Here is a 24,187-nt window from a genome sequence, read left to right on the forward strand (position 1 = left end):
ATGATTTGGGACAGAAACAGTATCCCCCATGAGAGCTACTGGGGAGGTGTCCCCCTCCCTCAGTAACCACTTAAAATATGGACACGAGAGAGAGAGAGAGAGAGAGAGAGAGAGATCAACAAACTATAAGTCGAATTAACACAGTATTCACTGGCCATTTTGGATTGTAAAATTGGTTCTTTTATTTTAAAATCATTTTCAGCAATATTGCACAATGTTGGCATGGTGACCTGATTGTTGAATTGTTTTAACTGGAATTTTCATGAACGAATAACAGCAATGGTTTTAGACTTATATTCTTATCTGAGATGCATAATGGGTTAACATAGACGCCTCTCTTGAATGTCAGACATCTGATAAGATGTATACTAGTATCTAAGACATAGAATACAATTATACAAGTATGATTACACAGGTATGTTGTTTGTGCAGACATTGATTACACATTATTTAGAACTATTTTATGTCTGTAACACAATCCAATAAAGACAACAAAAGCCTCCGACTTTAAATATTATTCAAGAAGGGCAAAACAGGTCTCTGATAACACAAAACTTGATTAAAATGTCGAAAAAATAAGGTACACATTTGGCAATAGCACATGAAGAAAGTGAGTTTCAATGTACTGCACTTTTCCTTTCATTGTATCAACACCTTGATTGGAATCTACATGCACATTAAATGTCAAAAAGTTATGGAACAACAGTGAATATTTACAGCACATTTCAAGTTACTATTCATGTGCCATGTTTGATACAACCACACACACACAGAAACCGATACGAAACTGCATATTCTACATTAGACCCTTCACGAACTGTTGGTGTGGAGGGTCTAAGCTTCTACCCTGAGACAGCAAGATCACAATTTCTTGCTACACTTTGTCTAAATGAAGTGAATCATTTAAACATACTGCCACTAGACACAGACACACAAGCGTTTTAGCACCTGCATGTGATGTTTGCATGGCGACACATCCATTTATGTAGACAAAAGGTTGCAAAAACCTGCTTTTCATTCAATCTTGCTATCTTGTAGTGTACCCTGTGAAGTTTCTTATTGGAAAAATGGTGTCTGTGAGGCTGTATGAAATGGAGCCGTTGAGCACTAGACTCATTTAATAAGTTCAGTATTGACAAACCGAGAGGTGTGGGAAAATGGTACCTCTATGTAGTAAATTGTGCTGAGATTTAATGATGACATGGCTGCTATTTAGCACACTGTAAGAACAAAGTCAAAGGGTAATTATCTCATCAGAAAGCTCACCTTTGATAACATGTGGCTGACACTTGAATAGAGTCTCTGTGTAAAGGTCTGGAGTTATAGGTAAAAAATAAAATGTTTATGACATAAAATCACTAAACAAAAAGACATGCATCTGTGGACTATAGTTCCTGATAACTGTTGGGGCTAATAAGTTTCATTACACAATATTTAGTGATCATATGAAAAATTGCATGGTTCCTACTAACACCAAGTGATAGCCACTGTATAGTTTTGTAAAGTGCTACTTATCTAAACCAAACACCAAGTAACAACCACTGTACTGTTTGTACAGTGACACCTGTCTAAACCAAACACCAAGTGGCAACCACTGTACTGTTTGTACAGTGACACCTGTTTAAACCAAACACCAAGTGACAACCACTGTACTGTTTGTACAGTGACACCTGTCTAAACCAAACACCAAGTGACAACCACTGTACTGTTCGTACAGTGACACCTGTCTAAACCAAACACCAAGTGACAACTACTGTACTGTTTGTACATTGACACCTGTTTAAACCAAACACTAACCGGAGTAAGTAAAAGGTCAATTTACAAAATTCACATCTGCTGGAACAGTGATTGGTTTGGACTTGTTTCCAGTTTACAAAGAGTTTGACTCCGCTGCTTTATTGTAAGATACTGATCTATTTTTAACATGCCATTTGATTTGTTTCCATTGTCTGTTAACCAAAGCAGGTTCTTCATTTAAACATTTTATGGCCTCAGCTTTTGTAACTGCCCTTTTGCTCTTAATCTGCTCCATAAAGTGTCGATCAATTGCATCATTTTCAGCCTTTGACCATGAGGTTTTTTTATTCTGTTTACCTGCAAAAAAAAAGAATAAATATTATGACTGTTTTCAATAAAATGGAATACTGCTACAAAATTAATTTTTGGGGTGGTACTTGGTTAATGAATACAAAATGCCAACCAGTGAGCCTTATTACAAGGAATTTGTAAAATGAAATTATGTACATTATTAAATGTCACAAGACAGCTGTTGCTTCCATTCAAGGGGCACAAGCTAAGTTCATGAGTTTTGGGGTGAGATTAATGATGTGGATATAAAAGTCACTTCTAATATTCTACTTATTGAAGAATATGTCACTATCTCTTGCAATTGACTGAACTCAAACCCCTGGTATCAAGACATAACATATAGACAATCCTATGACATAATTTTTACTACCTATCAAAAATGTCAAGGAATCCATTCTAGGCAATAACTTGCATGTATTTTAATAATACCAAAGGTTATTGTAGTGTCATAGAAGGTATGCATTGACATTAATGCACTATAACTTACAGAGTAATTGAGATTTTACGCAAGTATTTTCATGTAAGTAAAAAACATATAAACTAAGCTTGTGCCACTTTAAGTTTGACTTGTATCTGTTCATACACACCAGAGATTGAGTTGCAGAATAGCAAACATGTTGGATGTAATGTTGGTCCTTTTTTATCACATGACCATACCTTTTGAAGTGCCTGGTTTAACCTTCTTTGCACACTTAGAAGCCCAGTCATGTCGTCTTTTTGGCTTCGCGTTACAACTCGGTGTACTAGAATCAAAGTCTGATGAAGAAAATGATAAAGTTAATTAGACCGAAATATTTAACAAGTTGGTGTATTATCCTTAATAGGGTTTGTTATCTGCATCCTTATAACGTTTCACAACAGTTACAATACTAATCTAAATTTTATGGATAACATTTTACCTGTTGAAGCACTAGGATCTTTGCTGTCATCTTCCTCTGATACGTCTAGAAAAACATGATAGAAGACAAATATCAATGCATGTCACTAATCACATATTTTCATATTCAAAGAATTTGTTAGCATCGCTTCATGGACACAACCAAAGGCCAACAATTTTTTTTAGTTAGCTTTAAACATATGATCCTATTTGTGAGTTTCAACAAGTCTTCTGCATGCAAGGATATACTTCCCAAAACTAATAACTCGTTGAACAACTTAGTGACAAAGCCCTTAGGTCATGAGTATTTTCCAGCTGAATAAAGAAAAACATTGGAGAATAACATAATTATACTAGTGCCAGTAATATCAAAGAAAAATCAGGGAAAGTAATGGTAATTTTGAACATTTTGATTCATACTTCGAACACAGCAGAATCAGTGACATAGAGACGTGTTGTTGTGACATAGATGCGTATTGTCATGACGTAGAATAACTTGGCTAATACATGGTATAATGTCATCTTCTGGTTACTAAAATTCAAACATTTGTATAAAATGGAGGACCGTATTAACCATCCAGAATTGACTAAAAATTTAAACTGCAAAAGATGGGAGCTTTGCCCCTTGTTAATGATTTTGAAATGCTCGTGTTTAAAACGGCAACTGTCGATGAGATAAATGGTGCATGGACGAAAAAGGATAGACACTTGAAGTGTTTATATGTATTGAAATGTTAAGAGGTAAATGAGCATTCCACCACAAATATAAAGGTCAAAGTTGAAATTATTTCTGACATGCAATGTACCTTTGACATTTGTGCCAAGTTTGATACCATTTAGTTGACAATGGGTTGTGGCGTCTGAGATATAGCTGTACACTGACAAACAGACACACTGACATAATTCCTATTGTCCTCTCCATGCTGTGCCCTTTGGGGCTAATAAAAGATTACTGAGGCAAAAAGAAATGGTGTGGTTCAGATAACAGATACATGTGTTTCTCAGCAATTCCTCATTAGATATTGGCAAATTTGTGTTGTGACATCACACCTCCATTATAATCAAGTTGCTAAAATCCATTGTTCTCCCAAAATTATAGCATATGAAATATAAACTACAAGCCTTGCTTACTTCCATACAGACCTTGCTTCCTTGGTAGTTCTGAATGCCAGAATAATTTGTATTGTCGTTTAAAATTTTCTACCTGTAAAATAGAAGATGTAGTGTCTACTTAATTTTATTAGAAGAAAAAATGCATTGAACACAGCCAGGGGAAGTCAGGCCACGCTAGGGGTACCAGGACAAGTTTCTCATTGTAACACTTGGTCCATCAGTTGCTTAAAAATATGAAAAATATTCTATTAAAGTGTATGAGTACATGTTTGTTAACCTTTCAATACATAATTGTATTTTAACATTATGAATGACTTAGAAATGACAATTATGCAAATTACTCATTACAATTAAAAGCTACATTATCAAATTCTATGCGACACATGCACTTTGTTATCATCAATGTATGTACCAAATTATAAATTTGAACCTTGCATCATGTAACTTTATTTCAGAAAATCATTAATTATGCAAATGCATTATTAATCCATGGATGTTTACCAAACCTACTCCTTTCTAGCCATTGCCCTAAAGAATCTATGTACCAAATTATATTGAATTTGAAGTGTAACTTCATAAGATATTGCCTAATTACTGAAAACCATTAATTATGCAAATCGATCATTAGTATTCATGGTTGTTTACCAAAACCTTATCTGTTCTAGCCACTGCCCTAAAGAATGTGTGCACCAATTTTCATATGAATTGAGCCAGTCGTTTTACAGAAAATGATGACACAATTGTAGAAACATAGACAGGAGAAACATAGACAGACATAGACAGACACACAGACAGAGACAGACAGACACACACACAGACATCCCATCCCTAAAATATAACATTCCCTTGTGGAAGGTAAAATGGCTGACTTGAAGCATCAAAAATCATAGGTGAGAAAATAATAAGTGCACCACTCTGAACAAATACACTTTTAATAGTGGTGATTAATATCATATGGAAACTCAAATAAAATACTATATTAACATATCAAACATGCCACAATTTATATTACCTCCTTAATTTTTGCTGTATCTTCTGCAATAATAGCATCACACATGACAATATCACTAACTGCCATCAAGTGGTGACCAGTCTTCGTTACCACAGTTGGAAAGGCATATGCAACACCATCATATCCAGCCAAGCTCCGAACTGTTTCAAGCACTGTTGTTAAATTACTTGCCATCACAAAGTCCTCCATACATTTCAGGTGTCGTTTTCTACCTTCAATAACAAGTCGACCACATTCGCGTATTCTCTGTCTTATATGATCTACCTTTAAAGGGTTGTAAATGACTTTGCCATCCTGTAGTAATTTCTTGCCTGGTTTTTTGAGCAGCTTTTCTCCATGTTTTAAGATCAACGGATCCTTCCTGGCCACTACACTTACTTCATCTTGTCTCATTTCAGTAACTACTTTCCAGAAGTTTGAGCTGACAGCATCTGGAATTGGCATTTGATTTAATGCCTGCATTTGAATACGTCTCCCTCCTGACGATGCTGGGACCTTGTTGAACTTGCATGTCTTGACATGGCGCCACAGATCCTTCCTGAGATACATACCATTGCAGTGCACACAAAAAAGGTAGTTATGAGCCAACCGCTTTTCTGGTGGTTGTCTTCTTGTGATAAGTTCACCAGAACCTGCCTTCAGTACATCCATGTTGTGTATTTTGTTTCCTTTGTTTCCAATCAAAAGTAGGGCTAGTTTGCGCTGTTTGGAGAATTTTGGATGTGAAAATGCTTGGACTACTTCTTTTTCTTCTTTATGACAGAACTTTAAGTGACGTGCAAGGTGCAACTGCTTTACTTTACAATAAAGGCAGTAATTGCATTTATCCTGTTTTCTTCCCCTTTTGTTTTTTGAAGTACTCTTTACTTTTACACCGCCAGTCTTGTCATTATGATCACAATTTTCTGATTCATTTCCTAGTTGATTATCATGTCCATTAGCACTACTTTTCCCTATGCCTGTAGAATGTCTCTTCTTGTGTGCATCAGCATGACCTCCTTCATCTATAGTCTCTCCTGTGTAGCCCTCCTCTTTGTTCCTCATTCCTGCATCCCCTACATTATCTACTTCTTCCGTTTCTCTCATCTCACTAAGCTCTTGATCACTGTCATATTCATTATCACTTTCACCATCACCATCATCATTATTTTTAGATTCACTCAGACTGCAGTGAGAACCACTTGAACATTTGTTTTCATTATCATTGTCATAAAATGTAGAACTCTAGAAAAATAAACAAAACATATGGATAAAGCAATTCACCACCATATCAAACTGAGATTCAATAATGTACATGCTGAGATCATTTTCTGCATACTGGGAATACTCTTGTACTCAATGTAAACAAAACCAAGAAGTTATTGTCAACTTTTGAAAAGCCAATGTGACTCATACCAAATTGATATTTATGGTACAAGTAGAGAAGATTAAATTGTCAGTGTTTCAACTTTCACATCATCTGTCTTGGCAAATCAATACTGAACAGCTTATGAAGAAGGCCCACTATCTCTATTTTCTGGGACGTTTAAAGAAATTTGAATGAATGGTACTATTTTAGTCAAATTTTACCACACTGCTATATAGTATTTTAACATATACTATCACCGTCTGGTTTAACAAAATCACCAGTAATGAGGTGAATGCATTTCAGAGAGTTATCAGGACAGCACAGAGAATCATTGGTGCTATCATTCCAGCAAATCTACATCAATATTAAGGATGTAGTCATCCGGAACACACACATTTTACTTACTGTTACCCTCGGGTAGGCGGGATAGGTCACAGACAAGTAAGAATTCTTACTTGTCTGTGGATAGGATTATCAAAACAAAATCAGAATGTTTTAGAAAGAGTTTTTATCTGTCTGCGATTCACATTTTAAACTAGTCCTAGGATCTTTTACCATTCATGTTCGTTTCATTTTGTCTCTGCCTTTGTATCTTTTTAGTATCATATGCATTTTAATTTATCTTTTGAAATGTCACTGCAGTGTTCCTTAATTTTATCGCTTGCTTTTACATCTCACTTGCATTTTTCTTTTTTAATGTTTTATTCAATTTTTCTTTCCAATCTTGAGTTTTCAATTTCTTTCACCTCTTTTTATTACTGCACATGGAAAGCTAATTTCCAATGCATTTTTATGGAAATGGAAATAAAGTTATATTTAAATTATTATTATTATGTTTGCTGGAGTTGTATATTAAGTATATGAAAGAAATACAAACGTTATGCAAAAATTCGTACCAAAACCTAAAACTAGATCATATATCTACTTGTCTCATGGTATCACATACCAAATTTCATGACAATCTAGCTCATGGAATGTAAACTAAAATAAACACTACCAAGTCAGTCAAGTTATATGCAAACAACACAAAATAATTGGTAAGAAATCCTGATTGGCTCCTCTACTTTGCATTGTGTGATCCAAATATCTCATTGGACCTTTAGTTTGTTGAGATAAGACATCTTTAATTCATGTACACTTGGTTACCCAGACCTGTCATTGGGGGCTAATGATTAATGGCTACTGCTCCAGAGTCTGGGGAAATAGTAAACAAAATTTATATGATTTCTGCTTTTGGTTAGAACACATGAATCATATGCATATAGAGGCTGTAGATTGAGTTTGCAAAATTATATTCTTCTAAAGTAAAGTAAAAGGTATCTGTTGCTCCAGACTGTCAAACATGACCGTCAACACACAAACTTTAATAGCCTGTGGATTACTCTAGGCATCCATGTAAATGATGTAAGTCATGGAGTTCCCCAAGGCAGTATACTAGGTCCACTCTTATTCATTGTATTCATGAATGACGTCACCAAATTTAAGTACACATGTAGATATGTTTGCTGATGATACCACTATTAGTGATAGGGGTGCTAAACTTTGTGAAATTGAGTAAAAGTTAAACACTCCTATGAACAATTAAAGCACCTGGTGTAGAGACAATACAATGGTAAATAAACAAGACTATGCTAATAGGTACCAGGCAAAGACTAACCAGACTTCCTTAAGATACACTTGATGTAAGTTACAATAATAGCTCACTTAAATCCACCAAATCTGACAGACTTTTGGGCATAACTATTGACCAGCATCTTACGTGGAAGGACCACATAAACAAGGTATCAAGAACCAGAGATGAACTGAAAATGCTCCCGTATGAGGGCAAATGTTGTTAATGTGCTTGCTGAGACTTTGAAATATCTTTCTGTACTGTCGTACCTTTGTGTAATTAATATCCGTAGCAAGTTCACTTGAATTCAGTACAGTCCTATATATGCAAATTAGTAATTGACTCGATACCATCATATCTTTGCTCTGTCAATATCATTAGCAAGTTTCATCAAATTTGGTGCAGTCTTTCTTGGAATAGGCCCTAATTGCCAAAGTTCATTAATTATACAAATGAACAATTAAATGACACTACTAAATTTCATTAAGAACTATCATATCTCTGTATGATCAATTGACAAGTTTCATCAAATTTGGCGGTCTTATTTGGTATAGTCCCTCATGGGCAAAAGTGTGTTAATTATGCAAATGAACAATTACTTGACACCACTAAATTTCATTAAGAACTAGTAATCTCTGTATGATCAATATCTGTGTCAAGTTTCATCAAATTTGGCGCAGTCTTCCTTGGTATAGGCCCTAATTGCCAAAAGTTTGTTAATTATGCGAAGAGCAATTAATTGACAACCCTTAATTTCATTAAAAACTATCGTATATCTGTATGATCAATATCTGTAGCAAGTTTCATCAAATTTGATAAAGCCATTCTGGATACATAACCTGATTTACAAACATCATTAATTATGTAAATTAGCCCTTAATTAACCTGACACAAGTTATCGATTTGTAGTGCTTTTATATCTTTGTGTGATCCGTAGCTGTAGCAAGTTTCATTGAATTTGGTGTAGCCGTTCTGCATATATAGCCCCATTTATAAAATCATTAATTATTGCAAATTATCATTACTTATACAAGCTATTCCCTAATCTGCACTAAGTTACAGCCTGACAATGCCACATAGTAAATTGCAGAACATTTGCTTCAGTACTTTTTGAGATGTCAGTGGAACAAAATTTCAGCACAGACACAGAGACAAACTGCCACAACATCAGTTCCCATACAGAAGCTAAAAATGAGTACAAGTATTGCCCTGCTGCATAGAATATGTTGTTACTAACACGTACAATGTTTTACAAAGCCTTCATTCAACCACACATTGACTACTGTAATACTGTCTGAGGTAATTCTTTCAATATTGTGCGAATTACGGGATTGCAAAAAATGGCCGTGAGATTGATAACGGATGCCCACCGAACTGCTCCATCTGCACCAGTTTTTAATGGGCAACCGAAGAGTCAGATATAGAACCAGTAGCCTTGTTTACAAAGCACTCATCTCAGAACATTAATAAATGTGTAACATCTTAGTTACTCCATGTTTTAAGATCAATGGATCCTTTCTGGCCACTACACCTACTTCATCTTGTTTCATTTCAGTAACTTCTTTACAGACGTCTGAGCTGACTGTATCTGGAATTGGCATTTGATTTAATGCCTGCATTTGAATATGTCTGCTTCCTGATGATGCCGAGACCTTCTTAAACTCGCATGTCTTGACATGGTGCCACAGTTCCTTCCCGAGATACATACCATTGCAGTGCTCACAAAAAAGGTAGTTATGAGCCAACTGCTTTTTTTTTGATGGTTGTCTTCTTGTGACAAGTTCACCAGAACCTGCCTTCAGTACATCCATGTTGTGTATTTTGTTTCCTTTGTTTCCAATCAACAGTAGGGCTAGTTTGCGCTGCTTGGAGAATTTTGGATGTGAAAATGCTTGGATTACTTCTTTTTCTTCTTTATGACATAAGTTTAAGTGACGTGCAAGGTGTGACTGCTTTACTTTACAATAAAGGCAGTAATTGCATTTACCACGTCTCTTTCCCCTTTTGTTTTTTGATGTACTCTTTACTTTTACACCACTAGTCTTGTCATTATGGTCACAATTTTCTGATTCATTTCCTAGTTGATTATCATGTCCATTAGCACTACTTTTCCCTATGCCTGTAGAATGTCTCTTCTTGTGTGCATCAGCATGACCTCCTTCATCTATAGTCTCTCCTGTGTAGCCATCCTTTTTGTTCCTCATTCCTGCATCCCCTACATTATCCACTTCTTCCGTTTCTCTCATCTCACTAAGCTCTTGATCACTGTCATATTCATTATCATTTTCATCATCATCATCATCCTGATTCAAAGATTCACTTGGACTGTAGTTAGAACCACTTGAACATTTGTTTTCATCATCACTGTCATAAAATGTAGAACTCTAGAAAAATAAACAAAACATATGGATAAAGCAATGCACCATCATGTCAAACTGAGATTCAATAATGTACATGTTGAAATCATTTTCTGCATACTTGGAATACTCTTGTACTCAATGTAAACAAAACCAAAGAAGTTATTGTCAATTTTTGAAAGGCCAATTTGACTCATACCCAATTGATATGTACATGTATGGTACAAATAGAGAAGTTGAAGATATCAGTGTTTTCAAATTTCTGACTATTCAACCTTCAAATCATCTGTCTTTAATAGCAAACAAATACTGAACAGCTTATGAAGAAAGTAAAGCTACATCCATAAATAAAGGATGTCAGACAACCGGCACACACATTTCATTAACTGTTACCCTAGGGTAGGCAGGATAGGATTATCAAAGTGAAATCAGAATGTTTTAGAAAGAGTTTTTATCTGTCTCCGATTCACATTTTAAACTAGTCCTTGGATCTTTTACCATTCATGTTCGTTTCATTTTGTCTCTGCGTTTGTATCTTTTTAGTATCATATGCATTTTAATTTATCTTTTGAAATGTCACTGCAGTGTTCCTTAATTTTATCGCTTGCTTTTACATTTCACTTGCATTTTTCTTTTTGCAATGTTTTATACACATCTTCTTTCCTATCTTGAGTTTTCAATTTTTGAATTTTAAAATTATATTATTCTAAAGTAAAGTAAAGTAAATGGTATCTGTTGCTCCAGACTGTCAAACATGACCTTCAACACAGGAGCTTGCATTGCTTCTGGATTACTCTCGACATCCTATTCTCGATCTTGGCAGTGCAAATTACCAATGTGTGTTCATCCTAACCAGGAGTGGAAATCACATCAACTTGTTTACTATTTCCCCAGGCTCTCGAGGTTGAGGGTGGGGGTTGGGAGAGACACTAAAGTGGCCATATGGATGACGAGTGTTTATTTATTTTTGATTTTTAAATTGTAAAACAATTTTATTATGGCTTCAGACTTGAAAAATCAATGTGAAACAATATAGACCAAGTTTGTGTTTGTAACTGAATACATTGAAAAATGTTTTAAAATGTGTAAAACGTTTGTTATTGTGCATAAAGTAACAAAGACAAACCCTGAACAGCTTATGAAGAAAGCCTCATCCATATGTCCGCTTTAACTTTAAGACAGCCCCAATAATGAGGGCGTGGGTAGTCTAAACTACATTGTATCTTTGGTACAGTGTAGTCTTTGATTTGTTCAGTTCACATCTGTTAGGTCAGCTTTTATTAAATAACAATTATCAAAACTACCTTCAGAATATTTTTTCTTTCTTTCTCAGATGATTTGACTGGATCTGTAAGAAAATAAAACATTGTTAAAGACCAAGTTGCAAACAAAACAGAACCAATTTAGTTATTTTTGATATACTTAAAAGTTCAAGATCAACTAGTCCTGTGGGTAACAAAATTTGCCAACTAAGTGTGGAAGCGTGCAAACTAACAATGCACAAAGTATTTGATACATACCCTTAAAATGCAGCACAATGTGTTCTTTGATTAATCTCCTTCTGCTTGTATATGTTTTACTACAAATATGGCACATCCAAACTTTATTAATAGCATCATATTCAGCAATCTGCTCCCTATCACCACCACTATCACCATCATTGGGGTCATCCTCATCTCCAGTTGACAAGTGTGCAACATCATTATCATCGTCGTCATTGCCAGATGACAATTCTGCTATATCATCCTTTGCCCTTCTTCTCCTGTATTGCCTATAGGAATTACCCTGTATATACAGATATGCCTGCTATAAATTACCAAATTTAGGTATACATTTGTTAGACAGTTATTAGTCTTATAATTCACCCCATATATCTGACATAAACTTGATTATCAGGAAATTCTCCATTTACATAATTTGGTTTTTAGAACGTTATGTGAACAAGAAACATTATTGTGATATTTTTATCACCATGGTTATGTTATTTGAATTTTTTTTTTATCTAGAAACACAGAAAAAGAGTTCAAATAATAAAGGATGATTGACAAGGATGTCACAAGAAAAATATCACATACTTTGTGAACTTTTACACAGAAAGATCAAGGTCAAAGGCCACTTTGTTACGAGAATGCTTGCATGTGATTACATGGAATTACATGAACTTGAAAGGAGTCTATGGTACAAGTATGGAAAAAAGAGCATTGCGTTTGCTTGCATGAAGTGAGCTTCAAGCAGAGACAATTTTATAGGTAAAGACAACAAGATAAGTGATACAATAAACAGCGGGAGTCTCTGATGTAAGATGACGGAATGCTTTAAGACTTTGTTTATATCTGTCATGTTCTAAATAAACTTTCATAGTGTTCTAGGACTATTCAGGCTGACTCATTTACTTGCATAATGTATTATGACACTAGTACTACCACAGGGGGCAGCGAGCATGTGACTCATTGATCGATCAATCGATCGGTTGATTTATTGATTGATTGATTTATTATTTGGTTGAATGATTGATCGATTGAATGATCAATTTTTGTGGTGCAATATAATTTATTTGTGTGTGATATTGATCAATTCACTCATTGAGTTTTAAAACTACTTCTTTTTCTTTCCCTGGTTACTTTGCTCTCAGCTATATATATCTCTCAGACCACTAGGAGTCTGAGGCTGTGTGTAATTCTCTCTTTTTTCTTTATTGACTAAATAAAGATGCCTTGTCCATTCTTCTCATCTTATCTAACACATTCCTAATCTTGTAATTGGTGTGAGATCACTCACATTAACAATTTGCTTTATCTCTCATCTGCTGGGAGATTATCACACTGGATAAACATTCGATTATGCATAAACTAGTTTAACCGATCGATCGCTCGATCAATCAGTTACATGCTTGCTGCCCCCTGTGGTACTACCATTGTCCTGACCTCTAGAGTCCTGACATTGTACATGTACAGTCTAGTTCCCGATGACTGTATTCTGATTATACACTAGCATTATCTTCATACTAGAGGACTTTTAGGAGATAATTTGACTTTGACATAACAATTTACTACGTAAACAGCAGGCCATATTATGAATTTCACTTGCCCATCCAAGTGCAAAGGTTACATTCCTGCAGTGACGTCTTACACTAATCTCAACAGTGACTTCCTTTACTGATATAAACTGCTGATAGATATTAAAGATTGTACAAGAGCACCATAGCACATACCATTTCTCGGTATGATTGGTCTTTGAAATGTTACATCTTAATTTTGGTGAAAATGAAAATGAGTAGTGGCAAGAAACAGCATGAATACTGAGATACAGGTACATTTGTGTTATCTGTCTGACACAACACACAGCCAAAATGGAATGGGGGGGGGGGGAGAGAGCTATAACATGACTTGTGTATTCTGACAACAAACTGAGGTCTGTACACAACACATGTGTCGGCCTTATGTTCTTCTACCCATCATTCCTGTTCATGGTCCAAGTCTGTGACTAACAATTGCACAGTTTGTCCATTGAAAATGTCACACAGTCACAATGTTTCCATCAGAATTGAAGTCATCGTCTTGCAAATCAGAGGGTGTCGGATCATAGCAGAGATATCGGAATTACATGTATCAAGCAAAGACAACAGTACTTGAGTTAGAATAGCATATTTACAGAAGGTATTGTCTACCCTTGCGAGTCAATGGGAAAGCCAAGGGCAAAGCCAACGATTTACGTCATACCAGCGGTTGAGTTTGAAATAATGATAAAATGATCACGTCGAGTAATTTTGTTCCAACTCTCATAACTTGTGACCATAAACATGATCTATTTTCAGAAGGATGACTTCATATTGTAAAAGGGGTGTTACTTGTACACCTGCTAGATAACACAATAAATCATTTAAAGTACTTGTATGGATAAACACAATTATAATTTTAAAAAAAATAATACTGATTCCTGTGATCAGCAAATAACATGTCATATGTAACTTGACTTTTAATAAGATGAAGCTGTTATTGTTGTATAAAAAATTGTATTTCATATACTCAAAATGGTATGAGCCACACAGTATCATTTGATCATTATCACATGCAGTGTCCTAGTCGGTAAACAGAGTCATAGAATGTGGGATCCCGTCCTGTTTATACTTTGAAAAGTTACCGACACTGATTATATTGTATGTCTTTGCTTGAAACTTGTCTCATTCTTCATAACCACAAGCAAGCAAACACAATGCTCTTATTTCTAAAGTTGTATTACAGCTTTTGAGTTATGAAATAATAAATATGGATTTACTAACAAATTAAATAATAAATAAATATTGATTTGTAGCTCAAAATATGGCTGCCATTCAGAAAAAAAATGATATGATCACCAAAAAAAATGCTTGTGTATAATAATCTTCTGTATTACCTGCAAACATGATTTATAGGACAGCAAATAATTATTATATAGAGTGTCTGTGATAGGCAAAAAATGGCTTGATTTTGATAAATGACCATGAAGATCAAGGTCGAAGTCTTAAAAGAAAGCTTATACATGATAACATGGAAGTAGACACTTGAAAGGAGTCTCTATCAACCAGCTTTTGAGTTATGCCATAAATGCTTATTTTTAACTACAAATATGGCCACCATTCAGTCAAATTTGCATATGTTGCAAAGCAAAATTATGTGCATATGTCCCATATGACATGACACCTTTGTGCCAGGTTTGAAAGAAATGGGACATGATGTTTTTTAGACAGATGGATGGACAGATATATGGACGTGCGGACACACACACAAACACATACAAATACACAGACGGACGGATGGATGGAGCCCATGAGTAGACTATAACAATCAAAATGTCTGCCACAAAATAGACAATTTTTATGAACAAAGATACCTTGAAGGAAAAACAGAGTGCCTCATTCTTACAAACCGTTATTCAAACCACCATGTTCAAAATTTTAGCTGAGAAAAGATTTAATTTAGTCTATTAGATGTTGTACATGTATGACAGTTTGAATAACTAGTATTTCAAATAGAGTCTGAAAATGATAGCAAAACTCATAATTCTATGTGTGACACAATTTCTCATGGAGAAGTGATGCTTGTGTTAAGTGAAAAGAACAGAGATAAAACAGCGCACTAGTCACAGAATGTTTGTCATGTATTCATGTTTGAACATTTTATTCAAGTGAAAAAAAGTGATGACCCCTAATTTCATTACGGTTTAACTATGCTGGAACTGAACACTATTTCCATAATTGAGAGCATACATGTAGTAAATACTTACATAAAACTTATCAAGTACTGGTTTACTGGGGATAGAAGCCTCAGACTTCCACCGAGGGTATGCGTTGTTATCAAGTTCAAACTAAGACCAGTGACATCCCTAAGACCATTCAGCACCCAGCATGGACATTATTATGGTTAAATCATACTCAAACCAGTGTCAATTAACTTTTTCAAAATTCGACAGTTGAAGACATAAACATTATAACTGGGCTATTTATAATTGAAGTAATTGGAAGAGTCCACTTTTACACTTGGTATGAATACTATAAATGATTGCAGCACATAATAAAAGTGCTGTAGTTCAGTGTTATGGGTTGTACTTTATACAAATTCACAATATCTGCTACAGGTAAGTTCATCAGTTTATCATAATGCATATTGTACTTTCTTGTCCAGTTGATTCAGCTGACTAAGGTTTGCTTTTACATTGTCACTGTACCCATATTTTACCCACAACTCTCTCTGATTTGCATTCTTGAACAGTATCTCCTTCAAGTCAGACAAACCTAACCAAACATTAACATTAATATTTATTTCATTTCTAAAGTGCTTCCTGTTTATTTTTAAAATATTCAAAAGCGCACTGACTTTAAAAAATAGAATACAAAATAACTATACACACCAGGTAAAACTAGAAAATTTAACCAATTTCTAAAAACAAGCTTAAGGTTTCAAAAACACATACCAGGGAAAATCAACTGTTACAAATTGTAAGAAAGTCTAAAAAGGTGTGTCTTCAACCCTCTTTCAAATTGCTCCACTTTGTCTAAACATTTTAACTCTTCTGGAATGGAGTTCCAGTCTCGGACCAGAGATGACAAAAGCCTTATTATTCAACTTATATTACAAGGTTGTGGAACTACGAGATTGTGACTACTATATGTTCTTAGATTATAATTGGAAGGGTAATGAGTTTTGTTAAAACATTTTCGAAGTGTAGAATTGCTACTTGTGAGTTTCTAACTTCTAAGTATCCATTTTGGTTAGTACTAATTTGATAATTTTTCAACAGTTATAAAATAAGCATAGAAGCATACAAATCAAAGAGAGTTGTAGGTTGAATTTTGTCCTCAGTATTTCTGTACTTCATGCCACTCAGAGTCATCTCAGAATCTACGTGGTGTTGAGTCGCTCATAAGCATGAATGTAGTCTGCTTTCTCATGGTACAGCTCAAAACATGTCCCAATACAGAGAGTTACAAGACACTGCTTGCATTCATAGGAGGATTCCCTACCGTACCTCCTTTTTGTCACTCTTTTAACATGGCACTGATGTCTGTCGGCTGGTCCACACACTTTGCATTCTCTCGAGATGTTCTGTTTTTTGCCAAGTGGCTGGATTTTACGAAAGTAATGTCTCCCTTCAAGGCGCGCAAGGCTTTCAGTTGACATACGTTGTTTGCCCCTAGGGGGTCTGTTACCTAAGGCTGGAGCCCCTGAAGTAACAAGTTCTCTGATCACATTCCTGCGAAATACCCGCTGTAAGACAGGGTTGATCCCTTTCTCTTTGCACCATTCTTTATACAGGATGTATGCATTGACGATTGCAAGGCTAAGAAGGTGGAAAAAGACTTTTTTCCACCACTTGACTGTGCGTCGACGGAATGATGAGTAACCAACCATTTTGTCACTGCGATCTACAGCTCCCATATTTAGGTTGTACTGGTGAACCATGTCTGGTCGTCTGATTGGTGTACCATCTCTTGTTCTTTTACCTGTATCAGTGTTCTTGGCAGAGTGTACAGTTGACAGCATTATCACATCATTCCTATCTCTGACTTTCATCACCATTAGGGGACCCTTCACCATGACAAACTTCTCCCCTTTCTCCAGTTTGGTTTCTTTGATGATTCTTGGTAGTCCTTTCCTCATTCTACTTGTTCCACAAGCCAAGGTGTTTTCTTTGTACAAGTCATGGAAAAGCATAGGGGATGTATAGAAGTTATCAACGTAGAGTTCATGTCCCTTTCCTAAATATGGTCCCATCAGCTTCATAACCAAATCATAGGTCTTGCCTTTGGTACTTCCTTGTTCATCACTCTTTCCTGTGTACAGTTGAAATTCACAACAGTATCCATTTGAAGAGTCGCACAGCTCATATACTTTGATACCATACTTGTCTGGTTTGTCTGGGTTGTACACTTTAAAGTGGATATTACCTCTAAATGGCACCATTCCCTCATTAATACATATTTTCTGTGATGGGGACCAAACATCTCGGAAGTTGTTGATGATATTAGCACAGATGGCACCAAGCTTGAAAAGTGGGTTATACCCTTCTTGACCTCTTGGTATATAGTTGTCATTGTCAGCCAAGTGGAAAAATGTGAGAATATTGAGAAATCTGTCCCAGGAGAAAATGCTTGGAAAAAATGGTGTTGACAGAATTGGATCAACTGCCCAGTAATCACTAAGATCTTCCTGTGTAATTAAGCCCATGGCGGTAACAACAGCAATGAACAACTTCATGTCGTTGTCAGTTACGGTTGTCCAACTGCGAAATCTGGAGTGTGTTGAAAGCTGATGAGTTGAAATATAGTCTTGGGCATATTTGTTGGTCTGCTCGGCCATGGACGTGAATAAAACTTCTGGCAAAAGTAAATAAAGAAAGTCGAGGGAAGAAGGATCATCGGGTACGTTGACTTGAAAACCTGGATTACCGGTAAATGGTGGTGGTTGGCGTCGTGGATGATTGATGTTCACTCGTCTCCAACCCAAATGGTTCTCTGCATCAAAGTCATCATCAGAGTCATCACTATCGCTAAAACCTAAAAACTCTTCCCCACTATCATCATCGTTGAAAATTTCTTTGATTTCTGGTGGTAAATGAGCCAGGGCAGGGTTGCTTGTCGTGGCGGCAGCCATCTTTAAATTTCGTAATGGAAGAAAATAAAAATGACGTCAAACATCTGGAGATATGATCATGTTATCAAAAATACCAAATTTGGCCTTTGAGACAATATCTACAAATTAAGTCATCAGGTATTCAACTGAATTCTCAACACAATGAACAGCTGATGGTTTTCTGAAGCTATAAAATAGGCTTGATGAAACAGAAATGTCTGGGTTCAGTTTCACACTTGTGTCACTAACATCCGGAATATTCCAGTTTCAGTCAAAGAGTAGTTAAAATTATGAATTTGAAAAAGACAAGTCTTCATGGAAGACACAGTTCTCCTCAAATACTTTACTTCTATGTGATTGAATGGTTTACATTACTTAAAAAAGAAATTAGTGGCAACAAAATACTTAAACTACGTGTACTACCAAAAACATTCTGCACGACTGGATCCATGCCATTATTTTATAAAGAAAGTATTCCTTTTAGTATGTACAATGTAGATCTACCAGGTAGTTTTGAAGTTTTAATTTTTTACCAAAACTCAAAAATAACACTTCAAATATTAATTATTTAGGAGGGTTGCTGCTTCATGGTGCACGGATTTTGATTAAAAAATATAAAAGCCCCAATTGTAGGTGGATTTTGTTATTTAATTATTATTATTTTGCGACAAATCAAATGTTGCTGAATGGCAGCCATATTTGCTGTATCGTGTTCATCTTCATATATCTCTGGCATACACCAACTGATTTCAACCAAACCTGGCATACTATATGTGAGACATATGCACATCACTTTGTATTGCAACCGAATCAAATAAGGCTGAATGGCAGCCATATTTGCTGTATCTTGTTCATCCTCATATCTCTGGCATGCACCAACTGATTTCAACCAAACCTGGCATACTATATGTGAGACATATGCACATCACTTTGTATTGCAACCGAATCAAATAAGGCTGAATGGCAGCCACATTTGCTGTATCTTGTTCATCCTCATATCTCTGGCATCCACCAACTGATTTCAACCAAACCTGGCATACTATATGTGAGACATATGCACATCACTTTGTATTGCAACCAAATCAAATAAGGCTGAATGGCAGCCATATTTGTTGTAATGTGTTCACCCTCATATATCTGGCATGCATCAACTGATTTCAACCAAACATGGCATACTGTGAGACATATGCACATCACTATGTACTGCAACCAAATCAAATGTTGCTGAATGGCAGTCATATTTGCTGTAATTTGTTCATCCTCATATCTCTGGCATCCACCAACTGATTTCAACCAAACCTGACCCGAATTGCCATAGACTGAGTCATAGCATAATTAATAATTTTCAGGATATACTAGCTTTATCTTAAGAAAACACTTTTTAAATTCAATATAATTTGTAAATACACCGACCATAATAATGCAGTCATGTTCTAAAATGCCTGTCGATGTAACTGTTAGTTGTAATGTTTCAATTGCATAATTAATTAATTTCAGCAGTTCGGCTTTTATTTCAAGAATGCCCACTTCAAATTTCAAAACTTCAGTACATGCATCGACATAGCTTACTGTTGTAGTTTCTAAATGTAATCTGTCACTTGTATAATTAATCATTTGACAATACAAGCTTCAAATTCCAGATAATTTGGTGCATATGGTGATGATAACAAATTCCATATGGCCTATTAGTATAAAACTAGATTTTGTGCATATTAGTATACATACTTCAGATTTCTAATACTTTGGCATAACTATTTGCCAATCAAGGGCTATACATGTACCTTGTACCTTGTATGATAGCTATAGCTAACTATTATTGTGTGTAGGAAAAAAAACTTATGACTGACTGCCCGTACAGAAATGCATTCAGATTAAATCAGGTTAAATGTGTATTCACTTGCCTACCCATTTCTGTCTTTATCTTTGTATTAAACACGCAATCATTTGGCTGTTGCTATTGGTGTGGTCTTGTTGCTAGGCATACTTAAAACATTTTCTGAATGTTTAATTTATTTACCTATCCATCCCTCTTCTTAATTTTGCAATATGTAACACCGTTTTGCTAATACTATTGGCATTGTCTTGTTGTGAATGTTGTGAAAAACAAAGTCATGTCCATATAAGGACTGCTGTATAAAATGTATTTGACTTTTGTGCCAGTTGTGCTTGAAACTGGCCAACATACATTTGCACACACTTTGAATACTTTAGTTTACTTGACTTTGAACATAGAGGTCGATATCAAAAGTCAATGTCTCATTAGAAAGCTCATCATAGATAATTTATGGATGTAGACACTCAAAGAAGGCCTCTACCTATTAAGCTTCCACAGTTATTGGGCAAAGTGTGAAGAAGTTATGCGACAAATATGGCTGCCATTTCGCAATTACTGTGAAGGTCATGAAACAAAGTGACATACAATGTACATAAACTGGCTATAGCATCAGACATTTGTGCCAGGTTTGGTTGAAATCAGCCTACATTGTATATGCATGTCTGAGATACAGGTGATAATGGACAGATGCATACATATTTGGGAACCAATGTACTAGCCCCCTCTGAGTATTACCCACTGGTGAGTAACAAACCCAAACAACAAGCACATTCAACTTGAAAGACTTGCTTATTCAATTTAAAAATCATTCTCTTGACCACTGTAAAACAATTTGTAGAAGTGTCCTTCTCAAGGAAAACACAATTTTAGATTTTGTTACGATAACAGTAATTAAGGTGAATCTATACCTGAGCTTCCGGAATCCTGCTTGTACCAGTAGCCTTGGTGAGTGAAGACACATTCAGTACTTTACGTTTGGAGATGGGCTGCTCTTCTTGTAAGTTATCTATCACTGGCGAGTATGTAGAGATGGTAGGTTCCTTCTGTGAAGCTACTAACGTCACTGATGAACTTGTGGACATGGAATGCTCTTTCTGTTGACATGGTGTCACATTATCAGCTGCAATATATAGAACCCAGTGTCACAAATGAAAATATTTATTAAAGTGACCAAATGGATGAGGATTAGATACTTATTTTGGGTTTTTAATTTATGAAATAAAGTTATCATAGCTTCCTACTTCAAAAATCAATGTGAAACAACATACATTTCATTTGTGGTGGTAACTTAATAAATTGCAAAAGATTAATAAATGCATAAAATTTGTGTTATTGTACGTAAAATTACAAACTTTTACACATATTTTGTTTTAAAAGGTATTGAGTTAGAAAAAACAGACTTGGCATATGTATTATTGCTCATTGTACATAAAATTATATACTTGATTTTTCAAGTTGGAAACCATGATAAAATTGTTTTATAAATTAAAAATCCGAAATAAATATCCCAATCCTCAATCCATATGGCCACTATTAAAAGGGACTGCTTCAATAAGGAATGGTCTCAGCTTGGGTAACTATCAAAAAGTGAATAACTTTGAATGAATGAATTATTTCTTGTCAACGGTATTTTAGAGATGGAAGTAAAATAAATATATATTGTATATGCCAAGCTTTTTTTAAAAAAAGTATTTGAAGAAAATAGTATCAATGGTACTGTTGTGCTAAAAAGAGAAAATGTCGTATGCTGTGAAACAAAAGTGGCATGCGTATGTCCCATATCAGTATGACATTTCACCTATGAAAACTTTCCTCAAACGGATGATGTCCGTAACTAAATATATAGTAGAGGATACAGCCAGCAATCTGAAACAAAGATAACACAGAGAAGTCAATCACAGCCACAGATTATACTATAATATTTTTTGGTGATCCGTTCATTTTTGTATATTTAAGGTTTGTATTTTTTGGCCGGTGGCCAACGATACTGAATAAACGATTGATGATTATACTATAAAAAGTGGACATAGATGGATATTTTAATGAAACGCTGTACTTTTTTCCTATTTTACCCCAACAGGTTATATTTAATTGATTGTACATGAAACTTTAGGAATCAGTTGCAGAAAAAGTCACTTTTTTGAATGAAAGACATGCATGATACATAGTCATGCACTTTAGCAAGGTCAAACATGGTTAAAAGAAGCCACACATACATGTACAGCATCATGAAAGTGTGATATCAATAAACACTCGCATGACTTTCACCGCTGCCTCCTTTTAGAACCCAGACATACATGTACACCTTTTTACCCTGAAGGGGGATACCCAGTGTGCATTTAAAATATTGTGTATTTGATATTCTTTATGTCCTATCAGTCAGAGGGCTGGATGTGGCTATTTTATTTTGTAAATTTTAATAAGTACTGTATAATTGATAAGGCCATATAGGACACCTTAATAAACAATAACATAACATAACATTGGTTTTCACATAGACTAAGGGGCTTGTCAACTTTTTTTTATCAAACTTGATTTCTCAAAAGGATCATTTCAAATGATTTATTTGGGAACATTTTATAAATCAGTTCTAGCCCTAGTTTAGAGAAATATGAGAATTTGTTGTAAAAATGTTATATTTCATAGCACTTGGGGCATATTTAATTTGTGGGTACATTCAAAACATGTTTGTCTGATTAATGAAATATTCAGACTGAGTTATTCCCAATGTTATTTCTATGATACATAGGAGCATTGGTAAACCCTGTTTACCTGAATATCAGATGACTTTGTGAATGTTTTGGTATTCCATATTCCTGTTGGCATCCAACAAAGAGTTCCTCTCTGGGGTGCCATCATGACACCAGACATGTCATTCAAACAAGCACTTCTTCCTATGTCTGATATCTTGATATTTCCTCGATGGTCTATCAAAAAAAAGAAATTGAGTAAACTAAAGTTAGCATTTTCTCACAAACTCATTCATAATTATCAACAGTCTGAGAAATGGAGTGGTGATTGGATGAATGGTCTCCTTATGTGGTAATTATTCAAAATAGATGGTAATTTAGGTTTTAATATCAAAAAAGTTATGGTTGTAGAATCGTGCGTTCCGTGGTTAGTTAAATGATGAATATTTCATCTACACATCTTTATGTACAAATTGATTAACTGTCATTCCTGATTAATGTTCTAATTCACAGAATTAACTTTTTGAGCACTTTTCCCCGCAATTTTCATGTTAATATGTATATCAGCAGATACACCTGCCTCATTTGTTAAAGTACGCTACACATCAGACAGCAAAACTCTTTGTGTAAATACTTTCCGAGTTACATTTTTTTTTCAAGTTTCACATTTTTTTACTCAAAATCTAAACACCTGATCTGTCCACCTCTACTTTCATAAAATTTTACCAGTGGCCATGTGACATGGCTGGGTTACATCTCTTTTTTGAAAACGGTGTCTACAGACAAACAGACATCTAGACTGATGTAACACCATCACTATTATATACATTGTAATAAAACTGACATACCTAGAAGCACATTGCTGGGTTTTAGATTTCTATGAATTATTCCATAGCTGTGAAGTTCCTGTAATCCAGTGAGAAACTGCTTTCCCATTTCCACTTGGCTTTTCCTGTTTGGATGAAAGGGAGAAGTTGTATCCTCGATAACTTCTGCTAAATTGTACTCCATCAACGGCATTAGTGTGAAGACAAAATCATCAGTTATTTCAGTTGTTATTGGTGTTAACACATGATCAACAGTGTGGAGCTTCAATAAGTTATACACATCATCTTCACATGATTGATCTTCTGTGATTTGCCTTCTGA

General features: G+C 35.2%; 1 protein-coding gene across 1 annotated transcript; it reads right to left on the minus strand.

Annotated features, from left to right (window-relative positions):
- Positions 1-206: 206 nt before the first annotated feature.
- On the minus strand, positions 207-23,273 carry LOC144444393 (uncharacterized). The gene is made up of 11 exons (XM_078133807.1): positions 23,122-23,273; positions 22,148-22,215; positions 21,258-21,469; positions 11,928-12,192; positions 11,712-11,755; positions 9,586-10,434; positions 5,091-6,314; positions 4,097-4,169; positions 2,988-3,032; positions 2,746-2,844; positions 207-2,094 (listed from the first exon to the last, which is right to left on the minus strand). Exons 3-11 carry the CDS (start codon positions 21,429-21,431, stop codon positions 1,871-1,873), a joined length of 2,997 nt encoding a protein of 998 aa, XP_077989933.1. The 5' UTR covers positions 21,432-21,469; positions 22,148-22,215; positions 23,122-23,273; the 3' UTR covers positions 207-1,870.
- Between the last annotated feature and the right edge of the window lie 914 nt (positions 23,274-24,187).

This window comes from Glandiceps talaboti, chromosome 13 (genome assembly GCF_964340395.1).
Source record: "Glandiceps talaboti chromosome 13, keGlaTala1.1, whole genome shotgun sequence".
Taxonomy (NCBI): Eukaryota; Metazoa; Hemichordata; class Enteropneusta; family Spengelidae; genus Glandiceps; species Glandiceps talaboti.

Excerpts from the sequence above, each read along its gene's own strand:
- LOC144444393 (XM_078133807.1), bottom strand. The coding sequence starts at position 21,431 with ATGTCCACAAGTTCATCAGTGACGTTAGTAGCTTCACAGAAGGAACCT. Across the intron at positions 3,033-4,096 it reads GAAGCAAGGTCTGTATGGAA|ACGTATCAGAGGAAGATGAC; the intron begins GTAAGCAAGGCT and ends ATGTTTTTCTAG. Across the intron at positions 2,845-2,987 it reads AGATCCTAGTGCTTCAACAG|ACTTTGATTCTAGTACACCG; the intron begins GTAAAATGTTAT and ends TTTCTTCATCAG.